This window comes from Brienomyrus brachyistius, chromosome 23 (assembly GCF_023856365.1).
Source record: "Brienomyrus brachyistius isolate T26 chromosome 23, BBRACH_0.4, whole genome shotgun sequence".
Taxonomy (NCBI): domain Eukaryota; kingdom Metazoa; phylum Chordata; class Actinopteri; order Osteoglossiformes; family Mormyridae; genus Brienomyrus; species Brienomyrus brachyistius.
This window is the reverse complement of record NC_064555.1, coordinates 4676476-4697000: the sequence shown is the minus strand read 5'-3', so window position 1 is coordinate 4697000 and position 20525 is coordinate 4676476. Positions and strand designations below refer to the sequence as shown.

The window sequence follows — 20525 nt, the reverse complement described above, 5'->3', positions numbered from 1 at the left end:
CGCACCATTGTTCTGCTCTTGTCAACAGGAGCCCCTGGTCCGGTGGCTGAAAGTGAACTTCTGTGAAGGATTCATTTGCTGGATCAAGTAAGACAGCGCTCGGGGTTTGTGTGTATTTTGAGTTCGCGGTAAGGGACAAAAGAAAAGAAGAAATGCTGCTTAGAAATGTAATAAAATATCTAAGGAGATGGATTTGTGACCAAGCTCCAGCGAAGCACTTTGTTACACGTACACTACGTAGGCCGCCGCCGTTCTGCGCCCTGCAGGCCGCCGCTGTTCTGCCTGCAGGTACGGCCTGCCCGTCAGCTTTCAGGCCATGCTGCTTCAGCCCAACAAGAAGAACGTGAAGAAGCTGCAGCAGGTCCGGAATGAACTATACAAGCACCTTGACAGCAGTGCCGTCATCACAAATATCAGTGGTCTTAACGATCAGTGTAATAGGAATAAAAAGGAAATAAATCAAAGGCATCGTAATGAGGAGGAGCCCCCCACATAGGAATCTGCTCATGGACAGTAAAAGTTAAATGTAGTCATTAAGACGCAATTCAGTTCAAAACGGCTCGGACTTTCTTTGGACTTCCCCCCTGAGTCTGGTTTCTTCCTATGATTGAGTTTGTCCGTCGTGAAAATGCGCTATATAAAAATAAATTGAATTGAACTGGGGGCAGCATGGTGGTGCAGTGATTAGCACTGTTACCTCACACCTCTGGGACCCAGGTTTGAGTCTCCGCCTGGGTCACATGTGTGCGGAGTTTACATGTTCTCCTCATGTTGTCGTGGGCTTTACTCCAGTTTCCCCCCACAGTCCAAAAACATGCTGGGGCTAATTGGAGTTGCTAAATTGCCCGTAGGAATGCATGTGTGAGTGAATGGTGTGTGAGTGTGCCCTGCGATTGGCTGGCCCCCCATCCTGGGTTGTTCCCAGCCTCGTGCCCATTGCTTCCGGGATAGGCTCCGGACCCCCCGCGACCCAATAGGATAAGTGGTTTGGAAAATGGATGGATGGATAGATGAATAGTGAATTCTAAAACGCGAGCGATATTCCATCTTTCCAATGAAATTGCGCCATCTGGTGGTAATTACAGTTTTTCTAAGGAGCTGCTGATCTGAAGGCGGATGGCGGTACAAATTGTACAGACAGCGAGGGTAAATGTGAACTGTATGTTTCCTGCTCTAGAAGCAAAGCCCAGCTATCCCAATTCCAGCCCATTCGTTTGCTCGTTTTCACACAGTAACAGTTTTACAAACTTTGATAAAGTAAATGTTATTCGTATTGCATACAACCATTTCTTCTCATCCATTCCACGTACATCTCATCCAGTTAAAATGAAACGCAATACAAAATGCAAGGCATTAACAATTTACTGAAGAACTTGAAACAAGTGAATCTAGTATTGTACAGTACGTGTCTTTAATAAATGCACACGTGTGTAAGAAAACTTAAAGCTAAAACAATATGATCATTTCATCACGCCACATGCCATTTCAGGTAAAAAAAATATCATGCATCCCGTCTGCCAAATCATGCGTGTTGGTTTAGGAAATATATTCACAATGTTTAAGATCACCCAAAGGTTTACTAATTATGGTTTACACTTAATATTATTTGCTTATACATTTTCACCAGCGGACGAGGGGTAAACACCTGAACGATGCAGTCGATCTTATGCGGTGAAGAACTGAGGATCCGTCTTCCAGCGCAAACCTGACCGGCTTTTAGACCTGGGCAAGGAAGCCGTCATATGACCGGAGCTCATAAAAAGCGGCGACCAGGCGTCGGGGCTGTTTGAATGAAGCAGCTCCGCAATGGCTCCGTTCAACGGATGAGCCTCCCGTCCCGTTAGTGGACATATAATAATAATTACTGTAATAATGACAACATGGCCAAGCAGTTGATCAGCGTCTCTGCAGACCGGGGTGAAGCGGGTCCCGGGGAAATGAACGCGGACGGCGAGGATGCGGCGGACGAGCTGTCCCTGGAGGACATTCTGATGCTCTATGGACAGCCGATCAACGAGGAGCAGGCGTGGGCAGTGTGCTACCAGGGATGCAGGGCAGCTTCGCCGCTCTACCCTGCTGGACGGGTGGAGGGTCCGGGAGATGTCCGCATACAGAAAGACGGAACCGTCAGTTTGAGTTACCAAGGTGTTGCAGGTGCGTCGGTACTGAGACCTCCTCCATGCAGCAACTCCTCCATGCATCTATACACGCATGAAAGGCTCGGTGGGACCGCGGCCAGGCACCAGTGCTGCATAGGCAGAAACGCTGCGGTCTCTTTATATACGGATCGTACAATATAAATGCGCAAAATCGGTGTAAGGAACGGAACGTTCCCGTGCCCAGCCGAGTCTTGACAGATAAACATAGGTTACACAGCGTTTATAGGGAACAAGTTAGGTCTAGAAAAAACTGCGATGGGTTCTGAGCATAATTCAGTGTGTGAAAAGGTTTGTTTTGCTGATAAAGCTTTTTGGACAAGGTGGATAACGGAGGCTTACTGCGTATGATGCAGATTGTGATTTTTTTAGAAAGCAGGAATGAACGTAATTGTCTTTTAAGGTGCATGAGTAAAAAGTCATGTCAATTGGTTGCCAAACAGGCCTTAGCAGAATCTTAGCTGCTCAATTTCCTGCTAGAATCCAAAACGATGTCTAACAACACTAGTTGAAGAGACGCTTCATGTTGAATTTACATTGAGCTTAAGTTCAACATTGATTCTTCAAAGGCATCATTATTGTTATATATTTTATTTAAACTAATGAACACAACACAAGGCAAGATGATGACTCTGACTGATGTGGATGGGATTTTAAATTGTACAGCCTACATCTTGCTGAACTTCTAGGCAGCAGCTGAGGTAAGCTACAGCAGGTGTGGTTCAGGGTGGAGCGGTGGTAAATACTACACATGCGGTTGTGTTCCCCACCCTCGCAGAACAAGGTGGCTGTAAATCTGCTACATCCTGGTCTGATGTGGTGGGACTGTGCTCTTGTCCTACCTGTGGCTGCTTATCGCCAAGCTGTCTTCCTGCTTGGCCAGTGGTGGTGTGTGAATCAGTCTGGTCCCAGTACACAGTGACTGCAGCTCTAGACTCCATCCGATTTCACAGTTTATGCCTCGTCTCACAGCCGGCGTTTGATCTTTGGCCGCTTTTGCCGTTTTGAAACATGACACTGGATGCAAACTGCAGAACCCGCTGGCTCATTGTAAATGTGTCTGTTGGTCTGTGCGCTGATCTTCCATTCTACCTCCTGGAAGCATCATAGTGACAGGTTTCCTTGGTTTAATGATAACGGGCATCTCGTCTGTGTTGCTGGTACTTGGTGTGGCTGAAGTCTGTCACTTTGTCTGCAGTCGCTAATTTCTATGTCTATATGCTGTGGTGCTTCACACACTTTGTATCCTTGAAATCAGGTGTAATTGTGGATATATGTAGGTATGTGGCGTGTCACATCTAGAGAAAAGGATTTACTGCATATCCACCTAATAATTGTCAAAAATGTGTATTAGTCAGAGAAGTGCATTTACGCAATTGTACGGTATAACAATATACCCACCTGCCAAGACATTGCTACACCACTGTTTCGAATGAATATGAATATTCCTTTCTGAGTGATGGATCATATTTCCATTTGTGCAAATGCCTTGAGTTTAGCAGTCAGTCATTATAAAGTGGTTAACAGGGCTTTATGAATACAGATTTACAAATAAAACGTCCATGTCGAATGATCAAAGGCGACATTTCCCCTGTTCTCTGTGTCCTCCAGAGTAATTGTCTTTTACTTTTCATTGGGATTACTGTTTGTTTTCTGCTGTGTCTGTAGGGCTATGATGTGCCCTGCAGTCTCTCTAGTGCTTCAGGGTGTGATGGGTAGGTGTGTGTTTTTTTAACACTGTCACCTTAAGCATTTTTTGTTATCGGAATGCGTTTTCGTTTCAGAAGTTGTTTGCCAGTGAGTCACTAAACAAAGTGAGCGTTAATCGTGCATCGTCACTCCTGGGAGGATGATTAACCAGCCAATCACAGCAGAACGTAAAACCACCAGGGCCTGGTGGTATCTAAACTTGACCTTTACTCTCCCCCTACTGTGATGCCAGCTGGTGGGGAGGTTTCCATGGTAACCAGCGGTGGCTCACACAGGATCGGGCTGGGAATTCTGGGAGCTCTCCAAAGGGGATGTAACATGAGTCACTGAGTGCCTCTCCAATTGTGAGGCTGCTGGTTCTCTGAACGTCTTCATCGGGTTTTTTCAGCTTTTAAGGGTCATGGCGTCCTGACCTTTGGCCGTGCGGCAGGTTTTTAGTGACATCAGCCATTACCCTGTGGCTGCAGCAGATCCAATTTAATATTTTTAATGTTTTTTTTACATTTATTGGGGTAACTGCTTGGATGGTCGGTCTAGGGGGCGTCAGTTTGATGAGATTTTGACTGCTCTGGAATACAGCTGTGTTTAGGCAGGATGTGGGAGTATGTTGGCAGTAAGGGTGGACATGAACCAAAATTTGAACACTGTTTAGTTGGTGTATTTAGAGGCAGAGGGAGAGTATTCTTCATGTTCAGAGGACGGGAACTGAGAGTTATATACTGTGTGCAGCAGAGCTGGAGATTTCAGGTCCAGAGAGTACAAATCCAGACCGGGATTTTGTTTCAACCAACCAGTTGAGTACTCTGAGACTGTGACACTCTATACTCAACTGGTTGGTTGAAACAAAATCCCGGTCTGGATTTGTATTCTCTGGACCTGAAATCTCCACCTCTAATTAGAGGTGCCTTTTTTATGATTATAACGGTAACAACAATTGGTTCGGTTCAGTGTTCAGCTTTTTCTAATGGAGGGAAAATTGGTGTGGTGTTTGAAAATGGTAATTTCTCTGGATTCCTGGCTCTTGCACTCCTGTGACCCCTGTTTGTTTGTGTCTTCACAGATGAATATGGGAAGCCTTGCTCACCAGCTCAGGTAAGTGATGATCCAATGCATTTCTCAAGTGTCTGAGTTTGGGTCACGCAGCTTCAGTGGAGAAGCAGCTCTGCTTTCAAAACTCTGCGTTTCGGAGGAACAGATTCCTCAGCATTGTTCCCAGTACATCCATGCACATTGCGGGCATGTAACCTCACTGGTGTCCTGTAGACTTGGCTTCTGTAGCAGCTCACAGATAAATCCCTGATAGGTGGCTTTATATCTGGTCTCTAACGTCCTGACAGAGAAATCCTGGTAAGTGGGTCAAGGTTCCTGATGGAACTGAGCGTCTGGGTGGAGCAGACTGATGCCAGCTTGGAGTGTTTGAGGCTCAGCATGTTCTCTGCTCCTGGACGTTGCCCTTCTGTTGTTCTCGTGGCCGTTCTGTTGAATCGCTGAGCTTTGTGTTCTAACTGCCTGGCACTGCCCGGTTGATGTTGTTTTCAGTTTCCCGATTCATTGCGGATTCTAGTCCAGACAAAAATACTTTGAGTTTAGATTTTTTTTTTTGCGCGACTATGAGTCTCTCTTCTGAGATTCTTGGAAATGAGGCGCAAATCCAAACCAAGATTTTGTTTCAACCAACCAGTTGAATACTCTGTGACTGTGACTCATTTATACTTAACTGGTTGGCTGATACAGAATATTGGTCTGGATTTTTACTTTCTGGACCTGAACTATCCACCTCTGAGTGTTCATCTTCTCCATGGGTGTGGATGACTGGTCATAGATCCCTACTGCGGAGTCATTTCCCTGTCCCAAGCATGAGCCCCTGGACTACCCCGGTGGTGTTTTGAAAGGTCCAATTGTGGCTTTTGCTTGTCTGTTGCCCTGGTTATGGTATATGTAGCCAGTGGGTCAGTAAATGTTGATGTGCACATTCCTGTGATGCGCTTGAGGTGTTGGATGTTAAGCTCCATGATACAGGCGGGGTTCCCAGCAGTGAGCCTAGCTGGCTAACAGCTTGCAGTGCTCTTGTGTCGTTCCGCTCACTGGATTAAAACAGTAGGTGTGTTGTGTTCCTCCCCACCCTCCTCTGATGCCCCCCCCCCGACAGAGTTTCTTGTGATGCCCAAACAGCCTGAGGGCCAGTTGCTTGTTGAGTTGCTCATACCGCATGTCCTCTGACTCCATGTAAAGAGGGAGTGGGGGTCGCCTCTGCACTGCACTGCACAGTGTGAATCCAGTGTGAATGAAACCACTCTGTGAAAAGCAGCTTGGAAACAAACGCTTTTTCAGCTTAAGAGCAGTGTGAGGAATCCGTTTCTCAGAAACGCAGAGAGTTCCTTCTTTTACTTCCCTTCTGAAAACATATCATTTTTCTGATTTCTTAAGATTTTTATTTTTTTTTTTTTAATAGAAAACTGATCTTAGGATATAGAATATGCAACAATTTCTGATTTGTGAAGTTTTAACCTTTGAAATTGTTTATTTTACTGTCCATTTTCTCACTGCGAATATAGCCCTCCTTTCTGGCATGGTGTTAAAAGGTAATGTAAGTAATAAAACGCAGAAGTGGATAGTTCATGTCCAGAAAGTAAAAATCCCGGCCAAGATTTTGTCAGCCAACCAGTTCAGTACTAATAGTCACAGAGTACTCAACTGGTTGGTTGAAACAAAATCTTGGTCTGGATTTTTTTCTGCTAAAACATTAGTCACACTTCTTTGAGTTGTTCTTTGACAGAGACGCATTCCTGGTGAAGCCTGGCTTACAGTCAAGGCCCTTTGGGTGCTCTTATGCATGTATACACACAAACACCTCCCTTCTAGTGTCCCCTGCCATAGAATGTGTGTGTGTGTGTGTGTGTGTGTGTGTGTGTGTGTGTGTGTGTGTGTGTGTGTGTGTGTGTGTGTGTGTGTGTGTGTGTGTGTGTGTGTGTGTTCTGGCAATTCCTGGTGTGTAGCCTAAAATGGGGATTTACATGGATGTGCATCTCCATGGATAACAGCATTATTAAGGCTGCTGCTTGTGCAACTGCTCAAGTTATCTATTAAAGGCACTGCCTTCTAAAAACACATGTCGGCGATAGCAGGTCATTGTTTCCCATCATTATATAAAAGGTCACACTGAGGTCAAGCAGCCTCTCAGCAGGGAATGGGTTCTTCCTTAAGATAGGCTCTCGGCAGACTTGGGAAGGCACATGACTGGTCTTTAAAAAAATTTTCTCCTCCTGGTTCTACTGGGGGTGGGGGTTTATGAGGGGTAGAATCTGGCAGAATTAGCTGTCTGCTTGATGGCATCACATGGCTGGCGTTTAGTCTTTCCCTCTAGATTTTCATTGTTCTCCTCAGTTCACTCAACACCTTGACACGAAGTTACATCCCTAAGGTCTGTTATGCATTTGCTGATTCTTTAGTCTGAGGAAAGGTTGGTCACAGTGGGGCAAAGGTGGCCTGATGGTTAGGGAAGTATGCTTGTGATTGAAAGGTTGCTGGTTCAAATTCATGGCCAGCAAGGTGCTGCTGAGGTACCCTGAGCAAGGTACCGCCCTTATTGAAGGTGCATCTAGCTCCTGAAAGATAGACTCTCTGGATCTTTGGTACTCATCTACAAAATGACATAAGGTTGATTGTGGTCTATTGTAGAATTCTTATGAATCAATGTTCACTGGTAGCAGATTTTGTGATGGCATCGTCCCCGAGTTTGGAGCAGTGGTGCATCCACGTGAGAAGCATCTCTGTAGGAGCTGCTCTTCCCTCCTGCTCTTCTGTGAGTCACAAGCCTGCGCACGAGGTTGCTGGCTAATTTGGGGGGGGGGTTAGGGAAGCGGGTGTAGGCGTGGCCTGTGTGCCAGGAGAACAGCATGTTCCCACCGCTTGCGTTGCCATGGTGTAACATCAACTCTGTCTCTGCTTTGGGTTTGGGGTCCATGTCCTCACGCTCTACGAGTTGGCTTTAAGGTCAATAAGATGGGTCCAGCAGGGACTGTTTGTTATATCCAGTATCTATGATTGATTGTAGCTTTCAAATAATATATTAAGAAGTGCTTGTACTGAATTCAGTATTTGCTGACTGACTACTGAACCAGTAAAATAAACATGTAGCATGATGCACAGACATTGATCCCGTACTGAAGGGTGCATCTGATTTGTATGTTTTTCTGTTGTCCCTGTACTGTATACAACTCCCACTGACACATAGTACTATAGTAAATTATGATATGAGAATAGGCATGTGTCTATTCCTCCCAGTGAAGGGTGGCTTGAGGAGCCGTATGTCTCTGGCAGACCGAGGCGAGATCCTTCCGGTCAGCCTGCGTGTTGCATGTCGCTTGGAGATCCACGTCTCTCCGCAGTGCTTGAGGTAGACTACAGTATATGCTATGTGATGTTAGGGTTCTTAAACTACAAATTCCACTCGGTGTGTACAGGGTAGGTTGATGCAGAAACGGAGTGAGGATCGCTGTGTGTTTGTGCCTTGCCGATGTGACTGATCTACTGCGAAGTTACAATTTTCATGTTTAAGAAAAACTGTTCTTGCATCCAACATGTAGACGCAAAAGTATGGCTTCTCTACTGGAGATCTCTGTTGGGCCTTGTTTTTGTTAGTAATTGTCATGGTTGAGGCGTTCAGTAATTGATGACCGTATGTGTGTTTGCAAGGGGTCATCTCAGGTAGATAAAGCTCTGGCTCTTCCCCTAATTTACTTAGATCTATAAACATGCTCCGGGCCTTCATACTAATATGAATGAAGGGAATTATGGGTAGAATTTTGGTCTGTGAAATGTTCTAAAGTGGATGTGCCTCATGGAAAGGATGTCTACCTTGGGGTATGACTTGAGGTGTAGTTTGCGCAAGAAATGGGGTCTTTGTGTCCTGAGTAAGATTGTGCTGTGCTTGATTTCCATCCATCCATTTTCCAAACCGCTTATCCTACTGGATCGGGGGGGTCCGGAGCCTATCCCGGAAGCAACGGGCACGACAGCATACTGCAGACAGTATATAGTGGTTTGGAAGATGGATGGATGGATGAATTTTTTTTATAATACTGATGTTTATCACGATATTTTAAAATGCATTTTTATAAAATGGTAAAATGGTGGTTTTAATTTTTTTTTTTGATGACCGAAGTGTTTTTCTGATACAAATGGAGCATTTGACGTGTCTGTTGATAAATTATGCCAGCAACAGACTCATACCTTGATAGATTTTGTGTAAAAATGAGTGCACTATGATCGTCAGTCATGCAAGAAAACAAGTGTTTCGGCTATATCATGACATGATGTCTAAATTGAACATAAATTGAATATATGTATGTTCACAATCACAATACAGTATTTTATTGAAATATGTCCCAGCCCTACTTAAGGATAAGCGTCACAACAGACAATTCTGTCTGAATGAGCTCATCCACATTCCCCAACATGACTCCGTCTCTGAGGGAACCACCATCTGTCTCAGAGATTGGTTGCCATTGGTAACTGGGTAATGGATGCATGGAACTTTGCTTTAGAAAGCAGCCCTGCTGGTGTGCGTTTTCCGCGAGCCCTGGCATCCCTCCCTGCCTGGAGGTCCGAATGGTGTGGCGTTACTTCCGCAGGTGATCGAGTCGCTGGGCATCATGATCTACAAGGCACTGGACTATGGGTTGAAGGAGAACGAGGAGCGGGAGTTAAGTCCTCCGCTGGAGCACCTCATCGACCTCATGACCAATGTGGCAGAGGGTGACATCTGCCCTGACGAGGGCTACGAGGCTCCCGCTGATGAGGTGGACTCTGCTAATGTGTGCCGTGTCCATGGCTACCGGGACGTCCTTAAGGTAGGCATAGCTGAACTCCTGGCTGCTTTGCTTGTGATTTCTGCTTTACCTTCTATTATCTTACCTCTCATATCATTTGCGCAGCTTCATTGCCTTTAGATGTCTTTAGTTGGGCCTCTGATATGGTGGAAGCGCCTGTCGTGGTGTAAAACCTTCCTAGGACTGTATCCCACGCATTCCTTTGATTTATCGTTTTGTTTTTACTTATCTAATCTGAGACAAAATACAGTTGTATTCTCGTGATTTGGTGCGTGACGTCTGTAGCTGAAATGGCACATGTTTCATTTATCCACGATGCGGCAGTGCGGTATTACACAACTTTTGCATTCCTCCTTGCTGAAGTCACTGAAGCGTAATGCAGGGATGTCAGGTGGTCTGCTGATGGTCTGCTGATGGTCTGCTAACTGCTGCTCATGGTGCGTCATGAGTTAGACAGGAATGTCTCTGCTAAGCAGCATTATCACCCCTCTAGTAACTTCTGGGATATCTTGGTTTTGATTTTCAATGTTCCTTTCTTTCTGATCAGTTTGGATTTTGTACAGTTGTCTAAAACCAAATTTCTGATTTTGAATTGTGTCTTCATATGTCTAGCCGCGCCCCTGCTTATTCTTTCTTCATGTTATCTGTGCTAGACCAAACTTTGTGGTGGCAGTTGGGATTGACTAAACAATGTGCATGGCTATCGGTCTGGTTTCCTGTGGGTAGAAGCAGAAAGGAGCCCGGTAATTTTATTCAACACAAGCAAAACTAATCGTTACCATAAACCCTGTTCACATGACCCTCCCTTCAGAGCAAGATGCAAGGTACCTTCCACCTCCTCTATATGAAATTTAAAGATGTTGTGAAATGTGCTTCATGCAGATCTGTGATGGGATTTGGATTCCTGCATCCCTGATTGGACGAGCCATGTTATCGTCAATAAATATGAAGCAATTTGTGTGTGTATGTGTGTGTGTGTGACCTGCCTCCTTTGTGGGGCAGCTCTGCTCCTCTCACTTACCCAGCCCCTTGGACGCCCCCAGTCATTACCAAGCTGTATGTCGCGCCCTTCATGCTGAGACGCTGGAGCTCCGGATGTTCCTACACAAAATCAAGAGTGCCAAGGAGGTGAGTCACATTGTTGGTGGAGGTGAACCTGCAGGGTGTGCAGAGGTGTGGTGTTAACACAAGGTCTTCGATCTTCAGACCTTGAGTGACTACTATGTTCCTGAGTCCCCTCGTTTACAGGAGATCAGAAGGTGATGTCATGTCTGATAGGAGTATCCCACAATGTAGGAACTTAGAGGTTGGAAGAGTTTTGCATTGCCTTTAAATATTTAGGGTAATGCCCTCCACAGATCTGAAAACAATGTAGCAGATCTGCTGTGAGCAGTGCTACTATCTGCCTGAGATGTGGGTTCAGTTCCGGCCCCAGCTTGGTCCTGTGGTTTCCTACTACAGTACAGCTGCCTGAGGTGGCTGGACCAGACAAATTTCAGGGTCACCAATGTACTTTCCTGTTTGTCAGATCCATGTTGAACTTCACTGCTGTATTTGTGGTACTTTTCATGTGTCTGTCATCAGAGTTGGGTAATTCAGGTCCAGAGAGTAAACGTCCAGACCAAGATTTTGTTTCAACCAGCCAGTTGACCATAAAGAGTGACTGTCATAGAGTACTCAACTGCTTGGTTGAAACAAAATCCCGGTCTGGACTTTTACTCTCTGGATTTGAATGACCAAATTCCTTCTGCCATTTGTAGTTTCCTCCATTTGGGAGCACAGCAGTAGGCTGAGGAACCTGAAGAATGACAACCAGCTGGTTGATCAGATTCTTTGTCCATGAATGTTGTCATTTCCTCTTCAATTTAATACTGTTCAGAGGAAAGTCCATATATTTCAGCTATTAAAAGCAAACGCTTTTTGTAGGTTGTTCGTTTGACTTGTGTCAAGCTAGAATTTACCTGAAGAGTTGGGTAGGCCATCTCTGCATATCCAAAACTGTCCTGCCTGCAGGTTTCCTGATTCGTCCACAGCCAGATCTTGAGTCCTAAGCTCCACGAGTTGTGATTGACTTTGACTGCTTGGGAAGATGTTGGCGTTAAGCGGCTCATCTAAAGTCTGGTCTTTCTCTCTAATAACCAGAACCTGCAGAAGATGGAGGGTGAGAGAACGGAGGAATCTGTCCAAGACCTGACAGAGCTGCAGAATGCTGATTGGGTATAAAGAGGGGCTTATCGGTCCAGAACAGAGGATTCTGGGAGAGGGTTCTTTATGTTCTCCCTTTATGTCAGTACTGCCTTATCGGTCCACTCTGTTTCTTCAGGCCAGGTTCTGGGTGCAGGTCATGAGGGACCTGAGGCATGGGGTCAAACTGAAGAAAGTCGAAGAGAGAACGTATGATCCCTTACCATTTGAGTTCCAGCTGACGCCCTATGAGATGCTGATGGACGACATCCGATCCAAACGCTACAAACTGCGGAAAGTCATGGTGAGTCTGGGACTGCGGGTGGTGTTAGGCTAGTTACGGGAATGAGGATAGAACACAGACACACCCATTAGGTTCTACAAGCAGTGTTTACCTTCCATCTGGTCAGTACACAGAGTATTTGCTTTTGAATGTGCGAACCTGTTAACTGTTTTGTTACTAGTAGCAAAGGGTACAGATGATGACATTCTGAAAGTCAGTTTTACAGCAGCATCGGCATTGTTTCTCACTTCTTGTCTGCCTTGATACATTTGTCCCTCTTTATGTAAGAAAATATATGAACAACTTGTACAGCATAGACGGCCTTTCGTTGTTTAAACTTAATCGTCAAGAATTTCGGGTTTTGTGTTAACATAACTGGGCGATATACTATGTGAATAAGGGGAATGTCTAGTAGCATACATTGGTCAGGGCACTTTTGTGCGTACCTGCCGAAGGGAGTGAATACAGACTCGCCCATCTGCCCAAATCCAGCAAACAATCAACCACACCCTCAATGACTAATGTCTAAGCCTGCACACCCCCTCATTAAAGTGGCTCATAAATACATATTTAACTCCATTAGATGTTTTACTTATAACAAGTATGCGATAGATATGCAGACTCTCCCATGCATCAACATGCCTAAAGGTCTAATGGCATCAATACCCATCACATGTGACTGCTGAGCAGCCTACTGACAAATGGGCTGTATATCTCGCTTGGTATCAGAGGTGTGCCATTTCTATCACTAGTCACACTGGGTTTGGATAATACTGAAAAGCTTCTGCTTCTGAGTGTGGGGAGATCGTTCTGCTGGTACCACACACCACGCCAATTCCTGTGGCTCACTGCGCCTTTCTAATAATGTTTGCCATTCTGTCTGATGCTGTTATGTACCATCTTTGGCATGTGGTCAACCGAACCGAATGCGCAGGATCAACATCTTGTGTGACGCATTGTCATGATAAGTGCAGGTGTGGCAGCGTGGCGATTAGGTAGATCAGCGATTCTGTGAGTGTGACCTGCCTTTCTCCTGATTGGTTATCAGGTTAATGGCGACATCCCGCCGCGGTTAAAGAAGAGTGCCCACGAGGTCATCTTAGACTTCATAAGGTCTAGACCTCCTCTCAACCCTGTGAGTCGACCCTTCCTTTTGTGCATGTCTGCTGTCATTGATGATGATGCCACTAAAATGGTGCCTATTATTCTCCATAGTCATAGCTACCCATCTTAAGGGTTACCCACCCTCCCCGGATCCTTTTTCAGCAGCACTATCAATACCAAGGGGGAAACGGAGCTTGCTGATGTGCGTGTGTGCATGCTCGTGTAGGTGGCTGCTCGCAAACTGAAGCCCCACCCTCCAAGGCCACGCAGTCTGCACGAACGAATCCTGGAGGAGATCAAGACCGAGAGGAAGCTTCGGCCGGTGTCCCCTGATCAGATTCGAAGGAGCCGCTTGGGTGAGAGGCCGGGCGGCTACGTGCTCACATTCCCACACGCAGCTGTACGATGGGATAATTCCATGGATATTAAATCTCGTAAGATTACCATATTTGTGAACAATCTGCCCGCAAACCAGTTAGTAGTGTCAATTTTTGTCAATTCGTGTTAATTTTGTGTGACTGACCGACTGTCACAGCTGTTCACCTGCTTCATTCTGCTCAATCAGTTATGTTGCCATTAGAGCCTTATTTGACAGGTGAGAAAGCTGTTTGTCCTGTGTTTAAGACCATTGCAAAAAAAAAAATAGTGAAAGGGGCTTTTACAGACCTTCAAACAGGACCGTTGACTGTGCGAGAGCCACATCTTCCGCGTTGGTCTGCTATACCCTTGTTGCTTCTCGTAGACCTTAAGATCTACCATCAGTGTTCTCTCCTATTTTCCCTGTGGGATTTCAACAAGTCAATTACATAGAGTCAAAAGGTTGCAGGAATGACCACTGAGATATCTGGAGAGGTTGTCCTCCTTTTTTCCTCCTATCTGGAGATAAACTTACTCTCTTCAGGACTTCCTTTCAGAGTGGATCCATTTATATTTATGTAGTCCAATCCCTGTTACTATGGAATCTCTGCCCTCACCCCACATGTTCTTGTGTGACCACATGTTGCTGGATGATTGCATGTCAGGCGCTGGGGGGTAGAGGGGTGAGGCTGTCACTGTTGTTGATCATCTCTAAAGGAGGTGGTGGTGTTTTGCAGGTTCTGGGAAAAGCATCAGCACTCCCCACGTTCAGTTCTGCGGTCCAGGTAAACATGCCGCCTTCTGCTCAGCTAGGCACCACGCACTTGTCTGTCTCTGCCGGGGTCTGTCTCACTGTGAACCCCCAGGCCCTGAATTTGCAGACGGCTTGTGGCTGCTGTAGTCCCACCCTCCCTCCCCCTTGTGGTGCTCTTGGCCTCCTGCGCTTATAGATCAGTGTGTGTCACATGCTTCTGCCTCCTCAGTCATGCCCTGGATTGTCTGCTAGGCTGTTACCAGCTGCCTGTGTGAATGAACAGACCCTGTTTTGGCACACCCGACAGAAAGAGCGCTTCTGTGTGTCTAATGCTGTTCCAAGCCCTGCTAAGCAGAGACGTGCACACACACACACACACACATTAATTATATATTTGTGGGGACTCTCCATTCATTTCTATGGCGAAACCTCTAATCCCAACATGACGACCTTTAACCCCTACCCAGACCTAACCTTAACTGTTAGTAACCAAACAAAATACAAGACTTTTGGCATTTTTAGTTTTTTGATTCCATTCACTGATCTTTGTGGGAACCTGAAAAATGGTCCCCACAGCGTCAAAATAGCAGGTTTTTAATCACATTGTGGGGACCGAATGTCCCCCACAATGTAATATAAACCTAATCCCCAAACACACACACACAGGGCTTTGAGGGAAGAAAATAAATAAAGATGTGTAAGTATATATATATATATAAAATAAACTACCAAAAGTAAAAAATATATAATATGTGGTTAAGGAGAATTCTGTAAAATCTGAATTTGAGACATTTCATTTCAATGAACTTTTACAAAGCCTGCAGCTGCAGAGGGCTTGGGGGTATTTGGGAGCTGTTTGGTACCCTCATCATCTTCTGTGGTGCTTGGAGCCCAGGTGTGTTGTGGTGCCTTTGGTCACAGATACATACACCCCCGAGGCCCCCAGGAGGACGGCCATCAGTACCCTGGCTCTGACCAACGGGACCCTGCTAGTCCAGAGTGAGGGTAGGGGGCTGACGAGCGCTCAGGCTCTGTCCCAGAAGAAGAAGCTGCTGAAAGCCCCCACACTGGCAGAACTTGACAGCTCTGACTCAGAGGTGTGTGATACTCGCCAGTCGTTTGGGATTTAGTTTCTACAGTCACATGGTGTTGATAAAAAAAAAAAAACAAACACCTCTTTATTGAGGATGGTAAATGTGGTGAGGTGGACATGTAGGCTAACTATATAGTCACTGTGTGTGGGATTATTTAGCACTGGATTCTCCGTATTCTTCAGGAGGATATTACAGGACGCAAATCAGCCAGCAGTTCAAGTGCATCCACATCCTTGATGGATGAAACCTCCCCTGATTCCAAGGGCAGAAAAAGTATGTCCGTGTTCCTCCGTCCCCCAAAACAGAGTCGCTGACCTGAACTATGCCCCAGTTCCTCCTTGCATCATAACTCTTGTATCGTTCTCCCCTGCGCCTCCAAGCTCCGCCCATGTTCCTGCCTATTTCGTCAACCCCCCAACCAGAGAGACGTCCCAAGCAGCAGAGAAGACACTCCATTGAGAAGGAGACCCCCACCAGTGTCCGCCAATTTGTGCCGCCAACACGACAGAGCTCAAAGTCGCTGGTACGTAGCTCTCACAAACGGAACTACCGGAAATGCACTATAATGTGGGGATCCTGCCGTACGGACTCTGAAGGTGAGTGTGTGAGAGTAAGCATCCTTAGCAGAAAGGCAGGTCAAGACTGAGTTTGGTGCTTGCAGATGGGCAGAAGTGTAGCCTAAAGGTACTTTCAATTACCTCATCTCTGTGCCATAGTCTACTGTGAACTGCAAGAACACAAGCTTAGCTGTGTTGCACTCTGTAGGCCACCCTGCTAACAGAACTAACACAAGGAACGGTTTGGAGTTTGTAAAGCATGTCTGGGTTCTCATCCAACAATCATACTTTATTCTGCAAGAGCTGAAGTTGCCCGAAATAGTCAGAAAAGTCTGGAAATATCTTCCATTCTCTGCTTGATCCCTAATGCAGTGCCCAGTCCCCCTTTCGCTCAATATATTGTCTCCAGGATACGAGTGTGTATGCCACCCTCAAGTATGTCTTTGTGCTTTGGCCCTCGTCTCTGTCTGCCCCTGAAATCTATCTGAACCTTTGCCAAAGTTCTTGTCTGGCTGGAGGGGTAACCCTGGTGATATGTTGTTGTAGGAGGAGTTCTGCTTCCCAGTGGAATGCCTGTCCCTCACAGTGGAGGAGGTGATGCACATCCGGCAGGTACTGGTTAAGGCAGAGTTGGAGAAATTCCAGCAGTACAGGGACGTGTACAACGCACTCAAGAAAGGGAAGGTCAGTGTCACAGTTCTCGTAGAAACACTACTCTAATATTCTTCCATAAACACTAGATGATAATCACCGATGTGGATGCTGTGAAGGTGGCTCAGGTACCTTATGAACATGCTTCCTTACCTCCCACAGCTCTGCTTCTCCTGCCGAACCAAGAGGTTCTCCTTCTTCACTTGGTCCTACACATGTCAGTTTTGCAAAAGGTAATGAATGCCCTCCCTCTGCACTTCAACACCCCAGAGTACATCTAACTGCAGAAGATCCCAAAAACTTTGACAAAACAGACATGATGTTCAGCATTTCTCAGGAAGTCTGTTTGCGATGAGACTTTAGTAACCTAGAGAGAAAAAAAGTTTTATATTGAATTTCTAGCACACAATGGTCAGATACATCATTCCAAAGTCACTGGTTCTAGAGAACAATTTTGTACTTATGTCAAGGATGCACACTGGGGAGTTCTTACAGTTCTTAGCAGTAGGATAATTGGATAATATCCACTTCCTGTTTCCTATCCTTCAGGCCTGTATGCTCTCAGTGCTGTAAAAAGGTAGGTTTTTCCACCTTTGACACTATTCGCCTTCAGATTGACATGTGATGTTCTACCAACAATGCCAACATTGTCCCGTAGATGCGGCTTCCTTCTAAGCCCTATGCCAGTCTGCCCATCTATTCCTTGGGGCCCAGCACCCTGGCCAAAGGCCAAGCCACCCCGAAACCTGAGAAGGCCCACAGCAGTCGGCACAGCTTTCACCGCACGGTTTCCAGGTACTGTGGACCTGTTGGGAAAACCGTGCCCCCCTGCTGAGGAACTGCCAACCAAATGATCTTGCATGTCATGTCTGCTGACACTGTGCCGTGTCCACTTCTGCAAGGTTGTCCAGGCATGGCTCAAAGACATCCCATGATGACCTGGAGCTTCCCAAGGAACTGACAGAAGATTGGAGTGTCATGGAGGTTTGCGTAGACTGCAAGAAGTTCATCTCGGAGATCATCTCATCGAGCAAACGCAGCATGTCGCTGGCTACCAAACGTGCACGGCTGAATCGCAAGACACACTCGCTCTATGCGTCACCGGCCGACTCTGCCGGCTACTGTCCATCTGAGAGAACGATCAGTGAGGTGTAGGTGCTGGATGTCATCTCTCAGGAGACTAGATTTGAGCAGGGGCGACTCCATCAGGTGTTACAGTGAAGTCAGAGGACACAGGCACTCAGGCTGAGGATTGAATCAATGCAGCACAGTCATAGGGATTTCTGTGCTATGGGTGTTGTTGTAGTTGCGTGCTCGTTTTCCACCTCTCAGAATAACGTAGCTGTGTGTTCTTCATCAGTGTGTAATACATTTGTCCCACTAGGGGGCAGAGGTACATGAGTGATGTGGGAGAGGACCCTGCCCTGCCTTGTGGGGACCCCATCTCAGGAAAAGTGGGCTGTTCCACTCAGTAGGGGGCTGATTATACACATCCCAGCAGCCTAGAGCTCCAGTAAAGCTCTGCTTTTTATTATTTCTAAGTGGTTCAATCTGAGGAGAGAAGAATGAGGCATTTACATAGGTGATGCAGGTTTTGCCTATTGAAAATCTGTCAGAATATTTTTATTATTATTGAATTTTAATTTCTATTTTTGAGGACCTTTTTGTGTACGATTTGGAAATTTATGTCTGAAATTTAAACACGGCACTCTTCTTTTCCTGATGGGTTAGCCAAAGCTAGTTTTGTTTCAGCGTTCTGTCCTGCTTCTTCAGGGCCAGGATGGGTACCCACAATGCACCACCACCTTTAACAACCATGGCCACACTTTTGTTGATATTATATACAGTAGTGTGTGAGAGAGCATATAGTGGGTGGTTGCTTTATTTCCCTCTCTTCCTTAATGGTTTGGTCGGTACCATAAGATGTTCTCTGAATGGTGTTTTGATCTGGTGTGATTGTCCATCAACTACATTCAGTAGGGTCTCTACGTGTCTTGAACCTCTCGAGGCACCAGCAGGAACAGACATGAATGTTACTGTCTCTGCTGTGTGTTTGTACAGTGTTTCCTTGAGCTAAAATTTTTAGTATATTTTTATTAATAATGATTATAATATTAATGTTGCACTTTCTCAGTGGTGTGATCTTGGTTCTTGGCAGAACACTTTTTTTGTTTTTAAATTAGATCCTGTTGTTTCTGTTAATATCTTGGATGCATTGGACCAGCGGTAGGGAGCAGTGCCCCTTTTTCTACTTCATACATGTTATCTGTGTATATGTGTTTGTCTCTGTGTGTGTGCGCAACGCACATTTACTTCAATTAGCTATAAACACAGCTGTATTGAGGGAGGGAGAGCTGTTGGTTGCTGAAGACTTGCTCATAGGAGAGGTTGAGGTTCTGGAACTCTCCAGCTCCCCTGAGTCCATAGCAAACCTGCTTCGACAGTTTGCCTGGTGCTCAAATGCAGTAAGAGCTCTCTGTGGACCAAAATCTGTTTCCAACCCTAGGATGTTTTCAATATTTTTTTGGATTCACGGGGGCTACATGTCCTGACATCCTTCACGTCTCTGCTTTTTTTCCCCATTTGATACCGTATCCATTTTAAGTTTAATCTCTGTTAGACTGGTTCACATTCAGACACTTCTTTGAATTCAGTTATTTCAGCACATATGAAAGTGTATTCAAATGTAAATATTCCCACATTGGGAGTGGAGTACAGATATAGATTATACTTTTTATTTAAATTGCTATTTACTTCTGAGAGTTTGTAATCTATGTATTTTCATTTATCAACCTGCTTTTTCATTTGACTTTTTAAAACGGTATGATAACTCATCAATCTTGGCACTTGTACCTGAAGCTCAGAAAGTGATGGGTCTGGTCCTAATGCTATTACCCCTCATGCACTGTTTGACACGTCAACTGCAATGAATGGATGAATGAATGTGTAGGACACAGAATAAAGAACCATCCGAAGTGAGTCGTTACTACTGCATCTTCTTCTTGAGTACCTTCTGCCTCTTCTCGTTTAACATTAAGCCACAACTTTTCCTCGTCAATCTTGCGTTTGTGTCAGAGCGACACTTAGCATTAAGGCCCAAACCCATGACGGTTAGCTGTGAAGTGTTCCTGTGGGAGTGCAGTTACATTCCTGGCCCAAATGCCGCCCAGGATTAGCACCAGCAATCTCTCACCTCGTGGATGTGTCCTGTTTCACAGGTATGGTTGTATAAGTGTAACAGCTCTCCTGCCAAAATTTGGATATATCTTTGATCTTTTGTTGCACAGTGTATGCAAAAAGTCTCAGTGCAGTAGGTTTAAAACAGACTTCATGTCTGATCATTGGTACCTTTTATCTTCTGCCTTGGAATGAGTGACTCTGAAATTAAACCAACAGAGCATTCTGCTAACAACACAAAGGTTGTGGGTTTAAATCCCAGGGAGCACAAATAAATTGCAATGCTTCCCCATACTGTAAGTCGCTCTGGATAAAAGCATCAGATACACTAATAACGTGAAAAAAATACTTTGCAAACTATATAAAATGTCAACCTTTCAACAATTTCAAGTTCAAAACACGTTTAAAACTCCCTGTTTAATTTTCGTTACTGGCACCTACCAGGGTGTCCCCTGCCTCGTACCTCATCCTTTCTCTGGCACTATACAGAAGAAGCACTTATGGAAGATGGATTGTTGATGCTTTTCTATTGAGCTGCTATAACGGCTAATTTTCTTCAGAGGGCAGAGTTGAGCCAAAAACACAAGGCATCCAGTGTTTTTAAAGTCCACATTTGAGGTAAAGAGCACATGCTGATACAGCACATTGCCACACCCACCACAGGGAT

At 45.4% G+C, this 20525-nt stretch overlaps 1 protein-coding gene across 1 annotated transcript; it reads left to right on the top strand.

The window, feature by feature from the left end:
- The first annotated feature begins 1776 nt into the window (after positions 1-1776).
- Positions 1777-19667, top strand: LOC125719042 (protein spire homolog 1-like). Its single transcript, XM_048993468.1, has 17 exons — positions 1777-2154; positions 4927-4958; positions 9500-9718; positions 10700-10825; positions 11840-11914; positions 12021-12185; positions 13213-13299; positions 13495-13624; positions 14363-14410; positions 15301-15476; positions 15656-15746; positions 15854-15996; positions 16577-16714; positions 16844-16914; positions 17231-17258; positions 17340-17476; positions 17584-19667. The coding sequence occupies exons 1-17, from the start codon at positions 1881-1883 to the stop codon at positions 17834-17836; spliced, it is 2193 nt and encodes a 730-aa protein (XP_048849425.1). The 5' UTR covers positions 1777-1880; the 3' UTR covers positions 17837-19667.
- The last annotated feature ends 858 nt before the right edge of the window (positions 19668-20525 follow it).

Coding starts and splice junctions, on each gene's coding strand:
- LOC125719042 (XM_048993468.1), top strand. CDS start 1,881: ATGGCCAAGCAGTTGATCAGCGTCTCTGCAGACCGGGGTGAAGCGGGT. Junction 11,915..12,020: donor AGCTGCAGAATGCTGATTGG/GTATAAAGAGGG, acceptor CTGTTTCTTCAG/GCCAGGTTCTGGGTGCAGGT. Junction 17,477..17,583: donor TTTCACCGCACGGTTTCCAG/GTACTGTGGACC, acceptor CACTTCTGCAAG/GTTGTCCAGGCATGGCTCAA.